We start from the raw sequence: 15,713 nt of genomic DNA on the forward strand, positions 1-15,713 counted from the left end.
AATTTCTCTTCTATTGTTTTTTATTGATATTGCTTTCTCTCTCTCTCTCTCTCTCTCTCTCTCTCACCCACACCATACAAACTAAATTTGTAACAACCTCAGCAAATGGGAGTTTAATGTTATTTTCTGTCCACACGAATCAACAGAAACAGATGCAGCAACACATCAGAAAGACAGACAGAAAATGTAACATTTTCATTATTTAATATGAAATAATTTCATCTGGTCTTAGTTGTGATGGCTAAAACAAACCGAAGAGCTATTAAGTTTATACAAAACAAATATGGTATGTGTATGTGTATATGTATCAGAGCATGAGTATGTGTGCAGGAGCTATATGTTTCAGTAAGTATACGTATGCATGTGCACAGATATATACTCTTTTACTTGTTACAGTCATTTGACTGTGGCCATGCTGGAGCACCGCCTTTAATAAAATCTATACAATATATTATATACACTATGCCGATAAGCATAATCCTTTTTACATACAAACCACACACAATCCAATAAGAAGGCACAATAACAAAAACAGAGGACAATATGCTTTGGATGCCAAAAGTATTCTTCTGCATCTCTGAAAGTTATTGAATTAGTAAATAACCAAATCGTAGTTTTACAATGATTAACTTTCACAGTGCTGGTTAAATTTTTCCGGGTGATTTTATATTCAAATCAGTTCTCACCTCTTCCACTTCAGTGGAAATTTAATGTGTGTGTACTGAGACCCCCTTCGATCATGAATGACTGTGGGATTGCACCTAGAAAGTTACCCTCCCAGGCACAAATCCGGGCAAGGTTATTTATGGGAGACCAGCAGTTGCCCATGCATACCAGCCTCCCCTCTCCACGCCACCAGTGTTATCCAAGGGAAAGGCAAAGGGGCCGATACAGCTTGGCACCAGTGACATTGCGACTCATTTCAACAGCTGAGTAAACTGGAGCGACATGAAATAAAGTGTCTTGCTCAAGAACACAACACGCAGCCCGGTCCAGGATTCAAACTCACAACCTCACGATTGTAAGCTCAATGCTCTAACCACAGAGCAATGCCTTCAAATATGTGTGTACTATATTATAAATAAATGTGGAGAATTCCAAAAAGTACCCCACTATCACAAAACAAGTTGACTCAATTCTGGTGTCCCAAGTGCACAATAATGGAACTGAATGTACTTGGTTCCTGTATAGTAAGTGTTAATATGATTCTGTACTGGCAATCAGATTACATTTTCAAATATATTGTTTGCTCGTTCAAATCATTTTGGAATAATTCTGCATTATATAATGTGATAATATATTTTTAAAATGACACTGTAGGGCAGGTATGAGAGGCCAATTCTAGCCAATTTGAACATAAAACTGGTAGAAAAGTTGGGCCAGATATGGCTGGATTAAATGCTAAAGGCTTAAAATAACTGTCACCAAAATGATCAGAGACAATTTACTCAATGTCACAGGAATAAATTCATCATCATCATCATCATCATTTAACGGCCACTTTCCATGCTGGCATGGGTTGGACGGTTTGACTGAGGACTGGCAAGCCAGGAGGCTGCACCAGGCTCCAATCTGATCTCACAAGGTTTCTACAGCTTGATGCTCTTCATAACACCAACCACTCCATATATCGCAGCCATTGCGACGTGACGAATGCACGGTGCCAAGCGGGCCACTTTTGGTAAGCAGAATAGTAAATGATACGATGCCCGGCACTGGCATCGACCACGATCATGGGAGCCATAAACTGTAGTACATAATTGAAGTTCTCTTAGCTATTAAAGTTGTTAAGAGATATTGACATAAACATGCTGCTGCATAAAAAGAAATAGGAAAATAGATATAATTAAGAAGAGGGGGAAATCTCAAAAAGATGTGAAAGTAATCACCATGTTTAGAGGATCATTTCCTGCCAACATTCGCCTGATATTTGATATGATCTCTCTTGGATCATAGTTAGGTATTTTGGTACTCCATCCTGTGCCAATGCCATCGGTTCCATTCACCAATATCATTGGAATAATGGGAACATAGTATTCGGGTTCAATTTTCTGGTTGTCATCATAGAGGTTTTTCAAGAGAGGAAGATCGTCCGAGTGAAATATTCTTTTTCCAACCGAACTGCAAATGCAAAGAAAAATTAAGTACCACAAAACCGCATTTACTCATGCGTAAATCGCACTCATGTACATGTTGCACTCTTTATTTAGTGTTAAATCTTAGTGTAACACCTTTTCCCCATCATGATCAAACTTTCGCAGTAAGTCCTGCCCCAGTTTTTACAGTTAAAAAATGAGTATAAGATACTGTGACTGATACAAGGGTACTTATAGTGTTTAAGGGATGAAAGAACTTACTAAAAGGGTAAACAATGAAACACTGTGTCTTAGACCAGGAAAAACAAAAATATGGACCTCAAAAAGTGTTATTCTTTATAAATAACATCCAGCATTGGAAGTTATACATAAATACAACAATCAAAACAACAATTTTAAAAAGCTGATACCTTAAAAGTGTAAAGATATAACGGGGGCTGGCAGCATCTTTGCCCCCATGTAACCGGGTTCCAAACTGACCAATGGGCAGCAGTAAGTTTATGTTGTTTGAACCAACAAAGTTCTGGGCTAAGTTGATAATTGTACTCATAAGTGAAGCCTGTTAAATACATAAACAAACAAATGTAAGCTTTTGAATCCATAGGTCTTGCTTCAATCAACACACACACACACACATGGTATTGCCAACAATATACATTTATTGAATACTTTTCACTATAATTGTTATACTTCTCATAAACTGGGCTCATTGTCTCTTTTAACTGATATAGGCAGAAGAAAAACCTTTGGCACAAAAACAACAAATATGAGAACAATCTTACCACCAATGGTCATACATGAGTTTGCTGTGACTTACATTATACACCCTCCACCACCGCTGCCGCCATCATCATCACTACTGTTTAACCCATTGCCTGTCACGAGCCCCTTTTGGGGATCTGCTCAAAACAGTCTCACTGCCAGCTGTTCATTGCATTTAAACTGAATTGCTTCTGTACACCGCATTTGCAGAGGTGTGTTTAACAAGATTTAGTAGTAAAAGTTTGTCATTATTAGCTCCGGCTAATTCTAGAGGAGATTTTATGTCATAAATTGCAATTTTTGAACTACAAAACCACAGACTGTTCCAAAAAAAAATTTTTTTTTTTTTTTTTGGCATTTCCCATCTATATCATTCATTGATATTTCATACACATTCACAGTTGATACTATAGTTTCAAGAAAAAACTAAAATGTTTATTACAGCAATTGAATAGAAAAAGAGAAATATGCTTGTTTTCAACGATCCCCATTTGGGACACGTCAAAAAATTTATAATTTCCAAAATAATTCACATATGAAGAAAATTCAAATACTATATATTATTTGAACTCCTAAGACACCTGGCAAAACCAAAAAATATGAATAAAAAATTTGGTAGTTAATAGGTTAAGATACATTTTCCATGCTGGCATGGGTTAGGCAGTGGTTTGATAGGAGCTGAGACACTTTCTCCAATCCATCTACATGACTGTAATTCCAAGTAGAAACCAACTCCTACAGTGACCACTGATCCAGCATATAAAACGGACATAAAAACAATGATGTATATACATAATGCGTCCTCCTATGCAGTGAAAAACAAGTGGACATTGGCTGGTGGTTTCAGAAAAGTGTCATATGTTAGTACAGAGAGTGGAGGCACATGGCTTACTAGTTAGGGTGTTGGACTCAGGAGCTTAAGATCATGGTTTCAATTCCTGGACTAGACAATGCATTGTGATCTTGAACAAAACACATCCTTTCATGACCACTCAGCTGGTCCTGCAATGGACCAGAGTCCGTCCAGGGAGCGGTATATATGCCACAGAAACCAGGAAATCAACGCTATGCTCCTTAACAAATAATGTGGTAACAAATCTTTACAGGCTCAGACGGTTAATATAAAAGAAAAAAAGAAAAAGAAAACTGCTTCATGTAATTTCTTACCTCACCATGATGGTATGCTGAGAGTTCTGCAACAGAACCTGCCAACTGGGCGACTTTCACCTCTTTTTTGTCATTTCTCTTAAAGCAAGTAAAGATTACTTTACGTTGACCAGGTTTCAGACCATCAACAAGAGACGGGATTGAACGGTTATTATCTGTGAAACTGAACAGAATTAACTCCCGGTTGATAAATTCATTGAAGGAGATTTGGTTTACTCCTTTGCCATACAAATACAACTAGAAAAAAAAAAAAAAGAATAAAATAATAAAAATAAATCATTAGCCGGAGCATTGAAGACATCTGAAATTAACTTTCCTTTCAACAATCAGCAGAGTTGCAATTTAATGTTCAACAGACAAGAAAATCAAATAGATCAAATGTTCATTCAATCATACAGATGTGCTTTACAACAGCCATTTGTAAGGAAGCCTGGCTGTATGACAAACATGTTTGTACAAAAAACCACATGTCTCCAGCTTTGGTCTCTTTGCATGGCCCATGCATTAGTAAACATTTCTAAATATTAACCAGTATATTTAAGCTGTTTAATACCACTTTGTCTGAGAGCACCTGAGGATTTATTACAAAACTGCTCATTTCAAGCCATTCATAGCCAAATTAAAAGCCTGCAACATAATTCTACTTAACAAAGTGTGGTTTGTGGTTATGTGGTAAGCTTGCTTCTCAACCACACAGTTCTGGGTTCAGTCACACTGCATGGCACCTTGGGCAAGTGCTTTCTATTATAGCCCCAGGGCCAACCAAAGCCTTGTGAGTGGATTTGGTAGAAACTGAAAGAAGTTTTTGTTGGTGTGTTTACGCCCTCATAACTTAGCAGTTAGGCAAAAAAGACCGATAGTACTAAGTTTCAAAAATAAATCCTGGGGTTGATTTGTTCAACTAAAACTCTTTGAGGTGGTTCTCCAGCATGGCCGCAGCAGCAACTTATCCATAAATGTCAGTTTCCAGGGAATTAATAAATCACCTAACATCATAAACTAATAATTGTTTAACGTCCACTTTCCATTCTGGCATGGGTTGGACGGTTTGACTAGGACTGGCAAGCCAGAAGGCTGCACCAGGCTCCATTCTGATCTGGCAAGGTTTCTACAGCTGGATGCCCTTCCTAACACCAACCACTCCAAGAGTATAGTGAGTGCTTTTTACGTGCCACTGGTATGGGAGCCAGTCACACAGATCAGGCATCGACCACATTTGGATGGTGCTTTTTACATGCCACTGGTATGGGAGCCAGTCACACAGAACAGGCATCGACCACATTTGGATGGTGCTTTTTACATGCCAATGGTACAAGAGCCAGTCAGGGTGCATTGGCATTAACCACGTTCAGATGGTGCTGTTTATATGCCACCAGCACGAAAGTCAGTCAGGGGGCACTGGCATCGACCATGTTTGGATATTGCTTTTTATGTGCCACCAGCACGAAAGTCAGTCATGGAGCACTGGTATCGACCACATCCGAATGGTACTTTTTACATGCCACTGGCACAAGAGCCAGTCAGGAGGCACTAGCATCGACCACATTCGGATGGTGGTTCTTACGTGCCACTGCCGCAAGAGCCAGTCAAGAGATACTGGTATTGACCACATTCAGATGGTGCTTTTTATGTGCCACCAGCAAAGGAGCCAGTCAGGAGGCACTGGCATCGTCCACATTCAGATGGTGATTTTTACATGCTATTAATATAGTAAACTAATATTTCAAAAAATTCTTAGAGCTCCACTGTGCACTGTCACTATATTCTGCTCCCCTTATTTGCCAAAAATACTATCTTCATGATATTCACCTCAGGAAGTCCCATTTCTGTTCGTCTCCGTTTTTCCTCCATCCAATTAGTAAGCCATTCTTTTCTTTCATCAATTTTCTTTTTGCTGAACGCCTAAAATTTTAAAAAGAAAAATAGTAAGCAAACGACACACAAATAAATTTTAAAAAGAAATACTGAAAACAATATAAAAAAAAAGTAATTAAGCGAAAATAGGAGCCAGTAAAAATAACAAACCAGGTTTATTGAGGCATCATCTTCAGGCCCTTCATACCTGAAAGGTATTCTGTGGCGTTCCATATCAGAAAAATATTCTTTGGCTTCTTTTGCTGTGCTGGTACCCAAACCTAACAAGTTCAAAATATATAAGAAGCTTTTATGAACCGATTTAAATTCAAATTGACGGACAAATACACTTTGCCTATTTTATTGGTATCTTTTTATCTGACATCATTACAAGAAAATAACATGGTATTTTGCAGCTGCTCAATTTTATGCCAGTTTATTGCAGATATTTACACACACACAGCACACAAGTGGCTGTGTGGTAAGTAGCTTACTCACCAACCACGTTTCCAGGTTCAGTCTCACTGCATGGCACCTTGGGCAAGTGTCTTCTACTATAGCTTTGAGCTGACCAAAGCCTTGTGAGTGGATTTGGTAGAGGGAAACTGAAAGAAACCCGTCATATATGTATGTGTGTGTGTTTGTCCCCACAACATCACTTGGCAACCAATGCTGTGTGTGTTTACATCCTTGTAACTTAGCAGTTCGGCAAAAGAGACCGATAGAATAAGTACTAGGTTTACAACGAATAAGTCCTAGGGTCGATTTGCTTGACTACAGACGGTGCTCCAGCATGACCGCACTCAAATGACTGAAACAAGTAAAAGAATGAATAAAAGGTGTCTTTGAGTTTAGTTTGGCAATAAAACAAAACACTTCATCAAACACACGACTAATGCAGCCCAAGACCTTCAGCTGTCTTTAACTCCACAATTCACCACAATTAGGACCAATGAGGGTCAAGGAGCTCCTTTAGGGATATATTATTGCATCAATGGCAGAATACAGAAAATCCATCTATGGCCAATCAGCTAACATCCTAACAAATCAGTTGGATGTAACTTCCCAGGTCAAACTAAAATAAATCTTATTCTCTCTAATTATAATGGTAAGTAATTAGTGAAATATGATTTGCAGTTTTAGGATATAATTTATAAGCAAAAAAATTACAGTAAAACACCAAACACTGAAGATATAAATGCGATGAGGAATTTGCATGACATATACTATCAATGCTAATTCCACCTGTGCATTACACAGAAGATGCTTACATAATGTCCAGAATTTGAAGAGGGAAGAAATATTTCAAATGTTAATAACATAAAGATTCTGTTTTCATGCATATAAAAGCTTTATAAGGTATATAAAATACAATGATATTTGGGCCGTGAGACATGGGGTCATGTAAAGACAGTAAAAGAAATGGAAGGCTTGACACTGTACCAGTGATTCAAAGCCAAACTGCCAGGTAGCTGAGCACACATTGTGATCAAACCACACTAGTTTCACATGATTGGTCTATCAAGCAACCAATAAGCATCAAGCTTTTGAGTGATTCCATTTGCTAGAACTTTTCGCATTGTGCCCTATATAAAGATAGTTTTTGGCAGTAATTGCAGAGCATTGAGGCAGCGGCACAATGTCTCTATTTTCACCATCACATTCAACAGATTAAGACAGATGGTAACAGGAATTTTTGTTGCCACAAATATAGCAGAACTATTTTCTATTTGTGATAGGACAGCCAGAGATTGCTATATCGGTTAACTCCTAAACAACATTTCTCTCCTGGTGTGTATTTACTGCTGGTAGAATTTGTAAAAGACCAACACAGAAAACACTATGTGCAGTAATAAAATCCCATTATTTCTTCATGGGTGTTGTTAATTATTTCCTTACACGATCCAAGAAATACATTTTCATTCACCAACAAAACAACAACAGCTACCATGACTATGTAATAATAATATCATCATCATCATTTAGCATCTGTTGTCCTTGCTGGCATGGGTTGGCCGGTTTGACCAGGGCTGGTAAACAGAGGGGCTGCACCACACTTGTCTGATTTGACATGGTTTCTATGACTGGATGCCCTTCCTAATGCCAACTCCGAGAGTATAGTAGGTGCTTTTACGTATCACCCAGCTTTAATACAAATGTAAAAAGCATTTGAAGTGTAAAGTAAATCTGACTGAAACCAAACTACATCTACAAAATATCTCACTGCACAACCAAAATACCTCAGTATTTTTTCCCATATTTACTAACGCATTACTTTATAGCAATTAATATTTGAAATAGCTTTATCATTAACTAAGATGTTTAATTTGAATATATTAACATAATATATACTAATTCCTAAAAAGTGCTTAAAAAAAAAAACCTTTGTAGTATTTGATCTTCCATGTATGCCAGTTTTCTGTACCACGTTGCCATTCTTCAAATTCAGGAATGGAATAGAAAGCCCTTTCCATTTTATTCTTTGTCACCTGTAAGAATCAAATGATCACCAAAATTATAATAACAGCTCCATTAATTGGAACTACAGATCTTCACATCACCATCGTCATCTTTGAATGTCTTTCCATGCTGGCAGGGGCTGGACAGTTTGGCAGCTGCTGGCAAGTCAGAAGGCTGTACCAAGCTCTGCCATCTCTGTTTTGACATGGTTTCTATGATTGGATGCCCTTGCTAACACCAACCACTTTACAGAGTGGACAGGGGGCCTTTTGCACGGCACCCAGACTAGTAAGATCACCAAGTAACCTGCAAGAAAACTGAGCAGGGAATGGTATTAAGGGCGGCAGTTATATGCCAGGCGATGAGATTAGAGAACATTTATATTCATGCACACACACACAGGCGTGTGCCCATGCACACGCCTGTTTGTGTGTGTGTGTGCAGATGTTTGTTCTGTAATTCATATGAACATACACATTTAACCTATTTCTTTATTGCCCACAAGGAGCTAAACATAGAGGGGACAAACAAGGACAGGTAAAGGGATTAAGTCGATTACATCGACCCCAGTGCGTAACTGGTACTTAATTTATCGACCCCAAAAGGATGAAAGGCAAAGTTGATCTAAGCGAAATTTGAACTAAGAACGTAACGGCAGACGAAATATGGCTACACATTTCGCCCAGCATGCTAGCGATTCTGCCAGCTCGCCGTCCAATTAACATACACATTTAACCTTTACCATCATCATTTAATGTCCGTTTTGCCAGGCTGGCATGGGCTGGATGGTCTGACAGGAGCTAGCAAGCCAGAGAGTTGCACCAAGCTCCTATTGTCTGTTTTGACATGGTTTCTATGACTGGATGCCCTTCCTGATGTCAACGACTTTACAGAGTGATTATCTTACATGGCACCAGCACAGATGCTTTATGTGTGGCACCAGTACAAGTGCTTCATTTATGGCACCAGCAAGGATGCTTTCTATGTAGCACTGGCATGAGGGAAAAATATAAAGGCAGAGAGGTGGTGTGAAAGAAAGAACAGTGAGAAAAACAAAAAAGGTTAAGGGTCAAGTGGGAATGTGGTTCTATGGGAAGGAGGTGGGGTACACACACACATACAACAAAGATAAAGAACTTACCTTAACAATTGGTGTAATAAATTCTTCTACAACATTGTGTTTCAAAAGGTTTGGCCAGAAATGATGGATGAAGTTGATTATCAATCCTTTGATGTGAGAGCCGTCATTATCCTGATCTGTCATTATCATAATTTTACCATAACGAAGGGTGCGCAGCTTCTCAATGTCTTCGTATTTTTCTTTGAACTGAAGTCCAAGAATTTTGATCAGGTTGTTGATTTCTGCATTCTCCATAATCTAAAAACAACAACAGCAAAACATGTTATGCAAGGTGTCTCCACAAAAAAAAAATGTTTTTGTCATCATTAAATCAGGATGGAACAGAAAATTTGGTACACGGAGGTTTTGCAGAAAACTGAAATTTATCTCTTAGTGGTTTGGATCACTGACTGAGGCCATGCTGGAGTACTGTCTTGAAGGGTTTAATCAAACAAATCAAACCTAGTACTTAAGTCTGATACTTATTCTATCAGTCTCTTTTGTCAAACCTTTAAGCTGCAGGAATATAAACAAACCAACACCACCTTTCAAATGATGTGAAGGGAAGACAAACACAAAAACACATACACATGCATATACACACACGTTATACGTCCAGTTTCACTTATATACACATATACACACACACACACACACACATATATATATATATATACACACCATACACACACTTCTGCTTCTTGTCTTGAGACAGCATTCACCCGGGGTGGGTTGAGCTGGCTTCATTCATCCTCAATGCTGCATCTTTCACAAACGCGGACCAGACCTGGCGATTTGAGGCTAACGACCGCGTGATCTCCAACCACTCCTTATTCCAGCGGCGAACGCCGTAGATATGAGGGCCTAGGTTCGGTTCCAGATCAGCCTTGACTGTCATCAGCCAGGCTTTTCACACACACACCTATGCACATACATACCACATAATATATGACAAATTTTTTAAAATTTTAATTTTCAACTGAATGAAAAAGTAAAATTATGGCTAAAAATACTGACCTGTTTATGAGTTGCCTCTCGAACATTGAGCACTTTACCCTTGAGAGGAAATACACCATAGCAATCTCTACCGACAATTCCAAGACCTGCTACAGCCAAAGATTTGGCTGAGTCTCCTTCTGTCAGAATTAATGTACAGTGACTGGAATTTTTGGTCCCAGCCCAGTTGGCGTCATCAAGTTTAGGGATACCTTTTAGTTTTGAATGTTTGGAGCTATGACATTTCTTCTGTAGCTGAGCTTGTTCTTTGAATTTCATCCAGCTCATCACACTTTCCACAATACCACATTTGCTCACCTAGAAAAGAGAAACATGTAGCACTAATCAGAAAATAATGTCTTGATATACTCAAATTACTTTTATCAATCACTAGTTGAACTACTAAATTACTAAACATGTATTGCTATTTAATATGACAGGAGAGCCAGCTCAGACTGTTTAGCCATGTCGCTTGATCTTCCAAGTCAGATCCTGCTTACTGTGATCTCTTCACTGAGGATCCAGTTGGGTTGATGGCTCATGTTAGTGGACCAAACGCCACATGATCACAGCAGAAGGAGTTAGTCCCCCACCTCTGCGAGATGGGGACTGACTGGGACTTTGCTTGACAGGTCAACCAGTAGGACCCAGGAATATAATGACAAGGTGAATACAGCAATGCAGAGCAATGGCGCATACCCCAGCACATCTGACCTGAATATCACACTCGTATAATTTTCAATTCCTGAATACCAAAACACAAACTTTTACAAGTATTGGAAATGACAATTCTTTTCATGGACGTCTCCAATCAAATGAAGTCTTTTGAGAAGTATCTCTGGTCAAGGCCTCAGTAGCATATAGTAATATTCATTCAGTTAATAGTTCTAAAAAATTTCACCTGACTTGCCCTATTTCTTTATGTAGAAATAATATATTTCAAATTCTAAAAAGCGTTACAAACACATAAGTCAACAGATGTATTTGCATTTAGAGTTGGATATTAAAACCATCAAACAATGAGTGCAGAAGAGGCAGCAAAAGTGCCACTGGTATCAGCAATGTAAAATGGGTGTCAGCTGCTGGAATATAGAAATGCCAGGTAATGGCAGTGGAATTATACCGACAATTGAGGAAGATCTCAGGATTAAATGCATAGTGAATAATGAATTCTTGGTAAGAAGATTATGAACCATATTTTCCTTATCTAGAAATAAAGGCTCCTAGTTCAATTTCAGTCTGGTACCACATACACATCCAGAAATAATAGAAATTTTCAACAATCTAGCTACAAATGAAAATAATAATAGATTACTGTGTGATGATGATGTATCTCAATAATCTGAGTAAAACCAGAACATTTAAAAAAATAATAATAATTAACTGCATAATACTCACAGCAGTAATAAATTTCTCACTTGGCTGACATTTTGAACCGAAGGATTTTGGTTGCAATGTCATGTTTTCTTTAGTTTGAGAATCAAAGGTTGGGTTTTCGACTAGGCAGTTTACAAACAACCACATGTGGCTTTTAATCTAAAGACAAAACAAGAGAAAAATAATAGAATTTCATACATAGGAACATGCAGTAATATGAATTGATAGTAAATACTGAACGAAAATATGGTGTATACTACTAGAGAAAAAAAAATTGGATGAAAAGACAGAAAGATGAGATCTCAAGATATTGGGCCTCACAGATGAGATGACACCTAAATGAAGATAGGGATGGCCAGCAAAACAAAGAGGCAAGATCTAGCTTCTCTTACCTACCTTACAATGTCATTCTAAAAATAAACAATAACATCATGGGAATCTTGAAGCTAAGTTATGAGATAATGGATAATTAATTCGAAACTTGAATAAATAATAAGCATGACACTTGACAGAGTGATCTTAATGTTAAAGGGTTTATACTGAATGAAGTAAATTCCAGAAATATTTATTGCATTATTGGTACAGTTATTTCATAGAAACAATTGGTGTTTTTTTGTTTATCAATGCAAAATAATTCATAACTTACTTGAAAGGGTTTGATATTCAAACCACCTTTATTTTTCTTCTTCACAACTTCAATGATTTTATTGACCAAAGGATCTGAGACATGGTCTATATGGCGACCTCCCTATCACAAAAATGACAATAATAAATATTAATAATAAATTCAAAAGGTAGTACTCATATCCTACAAAAAATACTGTCAATATAATTCTAAAACAATCTTTCTTCACATATTAACAAAAGTACATGTTCTAAAACAAGATCTTTCTGGAATTCAGGATATAGAATTAATACATAAATTCCTCTCACTAACCAGTCTTCCCCAAATAAACATGGCAGTTATCTACCATCCTTGAACTTATAATTTGCTGCATTTTGAGGTCTCTGGATGCAACTGAGTCCATATGCAACTGGGGTCAATATGATCGACTTAATCTGTTTGTCTGTCCTTGTTTGTCCTCTCTGTGTTTAGCCCCTTGTGGGTAGTAAAGAAATAGGTACTTAATTTATCAGCCCCAAAGGGATGAAAGGCAAAGTTGACCTCAGCAGAATTTGAACTCAGAATGGGCGAAATACCGCTAAGCATTTTGCACAGCATGCTAACAATTCTGCCAGCTTACTGCCTTAAATAATAATAATCTTTCTAATATAGGCTCAAGGCCTAAAATTTTGGGGGCGGGTGATGAGTTGATTACATCGACCCCAGTGCATAACTGGTACTAATTTCATCGACCCCAAAAGTATGAAGGCCAAAGTCGACCTCAGTAGAATTTGAATGCAGAATGTAAAGATGGACAAAATACTGCCAAGCATTTTGTCCATTGTCCTAACAATTCTGCTAGCTCAAAGCCTTTGAAAATAATGATAATAAAATACTTTCAAATTTTGGTACAAAGCCAGCAATTTCAGAGGAGGGGTAAGTCAATTACATCAACCCTCAGTATGCAACTGGTACATATTTTATTGACCCGGAAAAGATGAAAGGCATAGTCAACTGCAGCAGAATTTGAACTCAGAACATAAAGACGAAAGAAATGCTGCTAAGCATTTGTCTGAAGTGATAACAATTCTACCTGTTGGTCACCTTTAAAAATTCTATTTGCTGGTCACCTTTAAAAATTCTACCTGCTGGTCACCTTTAAAAATTCTACCTGCTTGTCACCTTTAAAAATTCTACCTGCTTGTCACCTTTAAAAATTCTACCTGTTGATTACCTTGAAAAATTCTACCTGTTAGTCACCTTTAAAAATTCTACCAGTTGGTCGCCTTTAAAAATTCTACCTGCTGGTCACCTTTAAAAATTCTACCTGTTGATCACCTTGAAAAATTCTACCTGCTGGTCACCTTTAAAAATTCTACCTGTTGGTCACCTTTAAAAATTCTACCTGTTGTCACCTTTAAAAATTCTACCTGTTGGTCACCTTTAAAAATAGGAAATGTCATAAGTAACATTTAAAAACACTCCAACATTGGCAATTCTAGCTGAGCTTCTCAGATATACAAGGGGATGCTGAAAAGTTCCTGGCCTTGGGTAAAAGAAGATACAGCAGAAACGGTTTTAATTATTTTATTCAGCATATTCCTCTTTCAGATTCACACACTTATTGCAATGGTCCTTCAGTTTTTCAAAGCCCTGTAAAAGAACTCGGAAGGTTGGGCCTCCAGCCAGGCCTTTTGTGAAACCCTTAAAGCCAGGAACTTTTCAGCACCCCTTTGTAATATGAATGCTAACAGGGTACCCAAAAGTAGGCAAAAAGATTAATTAATCAAAATTTTGAGTTAATCAGGAGAATCAGTGGATTAAAAAAATTGGCTGAGAATCAAGTGGCTTGTGCACCCACAAGGCTCTCCTGATACATTGTGTCACTAATTCGTCATTGCCTGCTTGAGGAGTACAATTTTTCCCCCACAAAAATAAATGAAGTCAGAACTGACACCTAGGTGGACTTAGCCAGTTTGAGACTTACATATCATGGCCACTAACACAATGCATTATTGCATACAAAATACAAACTACCGACTTCTTGGTTAGATGGATACCAGCTACCCAATCAATTATGGCAACAGTCTCCAAACCATTTTTGCTCCATGGACTAGGAGATCACACACACACAAGAAAATACAATAAATTGTATATGCAATTTAATCATTATGTGTGTGTGTGCGTATGATGGACTCTCCAGTCATTAGACAACATATGAAGGTTCGATAATTTCTTACCGAACAACCACACATATGATTTGTTTATAGTGATCAACTGTTTGTTTAGGTATAAGCTTCCTCCTCCATCAAATAGACATTACCTGTACAGGTACATGTCAGATGACGAAATGATCACAGAGCAATGGGCCATGCAGTCTTCATAATATATATATATATATATATATATACACACACACACACACACACTGCATATATAATGCAACAACACCCTGCAGACTGCAATAGACAATAACATAGAAATAAAATTTGAAATCTTTCTCTTCTTGTGTGGCTCAGGTGGCCCAGTACTAAATGATCCACAGCCTGTACTGGCCTACAGTCCAGCGATTGGGTAAACTATGCATTATGGCATCCATACAGTTTGTTTGCCTACTTTTCAGCCATAATCCATCTAGAGTCACAGAAGATAATGTAATCCAAGATAAACTGCGTCTAGGAAAGACAACAAGAAGAAAGGAAGAAACACAGGAGAGCCATGGTTGGAGTGTCTTTGATCATCACTCAACTTGATCGCAGTGGGTAACTGGAGCTGAACACCATCACCATCATGATGAACGAAACCAGACTTTTTTGGAATTACTTTACCTTGGTTGTTGCAATACTGTTCACAAAGCTGGCTTGCTGGAAACCACTGTCGCTAATGGTCACAGCTATCTCCCACCGATCACTCACAGATTCATATATCACTTTAAACGGTTGACCAGCATCATCAACTTTGTCTTTGACATACAAATCTACATAGTCCTTGAAGTTCTTAACCTGCAACACAATAAGGAAAAGAAATCAATAGACAATAATAAAAACAAGAAAAACTTCAATAATGAAAATTTATGCAGAAATAACACATCTTGCCTCACCATTTCACTTCTAATGATGCATTTAATTGACAGATTTGGAAATTATATTAATTAGTTACTGAAGATGTGTGGCGTAGTGATTCAGATGTTGCACTCCCAATCGCAAGATTGTGGTTTCAATTCCTGGACTGAGGTGTATGTTGTGTTCTTGAGCAAAAGACCTCAATCCATGCTGTG

General features: G+C 37.8%; 1 protein-coding gene across 6 annotated transcripts in view; it reads right to left on the reverse strand.

The window, feature by feature from the left end:
* The window catches only part of LOC115215204 (DNA topoisomerase 2-alpha), a 116,471-nt gene that overhangs the window by 38,908 nt on the left and 61,850 nt on the right, over nt 1–15,713 (reverse strand). For all 6 annotated transcript variants that reach the window (XM_029784407.2, XM_029784406.2, XM_036505472.1 and 3 more), the window contains 11 exons: nt 15,265–15,438; nt 12,479–12,580; nt 11,854–11,991; nt 10,477–10,773; nt 9,481–9,717; nt 8,263–8,368; nt 6,051–6,160; nt 5,835–5,927; nt 4,026–4,262; nt 2,507–2,655; nt 1,890–2,121 (listed from right to left, as the gene is read on the reverse strand). In XM_029784407.2, the coding sequence (XP_029640267.1) occupies nt 1,890–2,121; nt 2,507–2,655; nt 4,026–4,262; nt 5,835–5,927; nt 6,051–6,160; nt 8,263–8,368; nt 9,481–9,717; nt 10,477–10,773; nt 11,854–11,991; nt 12,479–12,580; nt 15,265–15,438 (1,875 nt within the window). The remainder of the gene's footprint in view (nt 1–1,889; nt 2,122–2,506; nt 2,656–4,025; nt 4,263–5,834; nt 5,928–6,050; nt 6,161–8,262; nt 8,369–9,480; nt 9,718–10,476; nt 10,774–11,853; nt 11,992–12,478; nt 12,581–15,264; nt 15,439–15,713) is intronic.

The sequence above is a fragment of the Octopus sinensis genome, linkage group LG8 (assembly GCF_006345805.1).
Source record: "Octopus sinensis linkage group LG8, ASM634580v1, whole genome shotgun sequence".
NCBI lineage: Eukaryota > Metazoa > Mollusca > Cephalopoda > Octopoda > Octopodidae > Octopus > Octopus sinensis.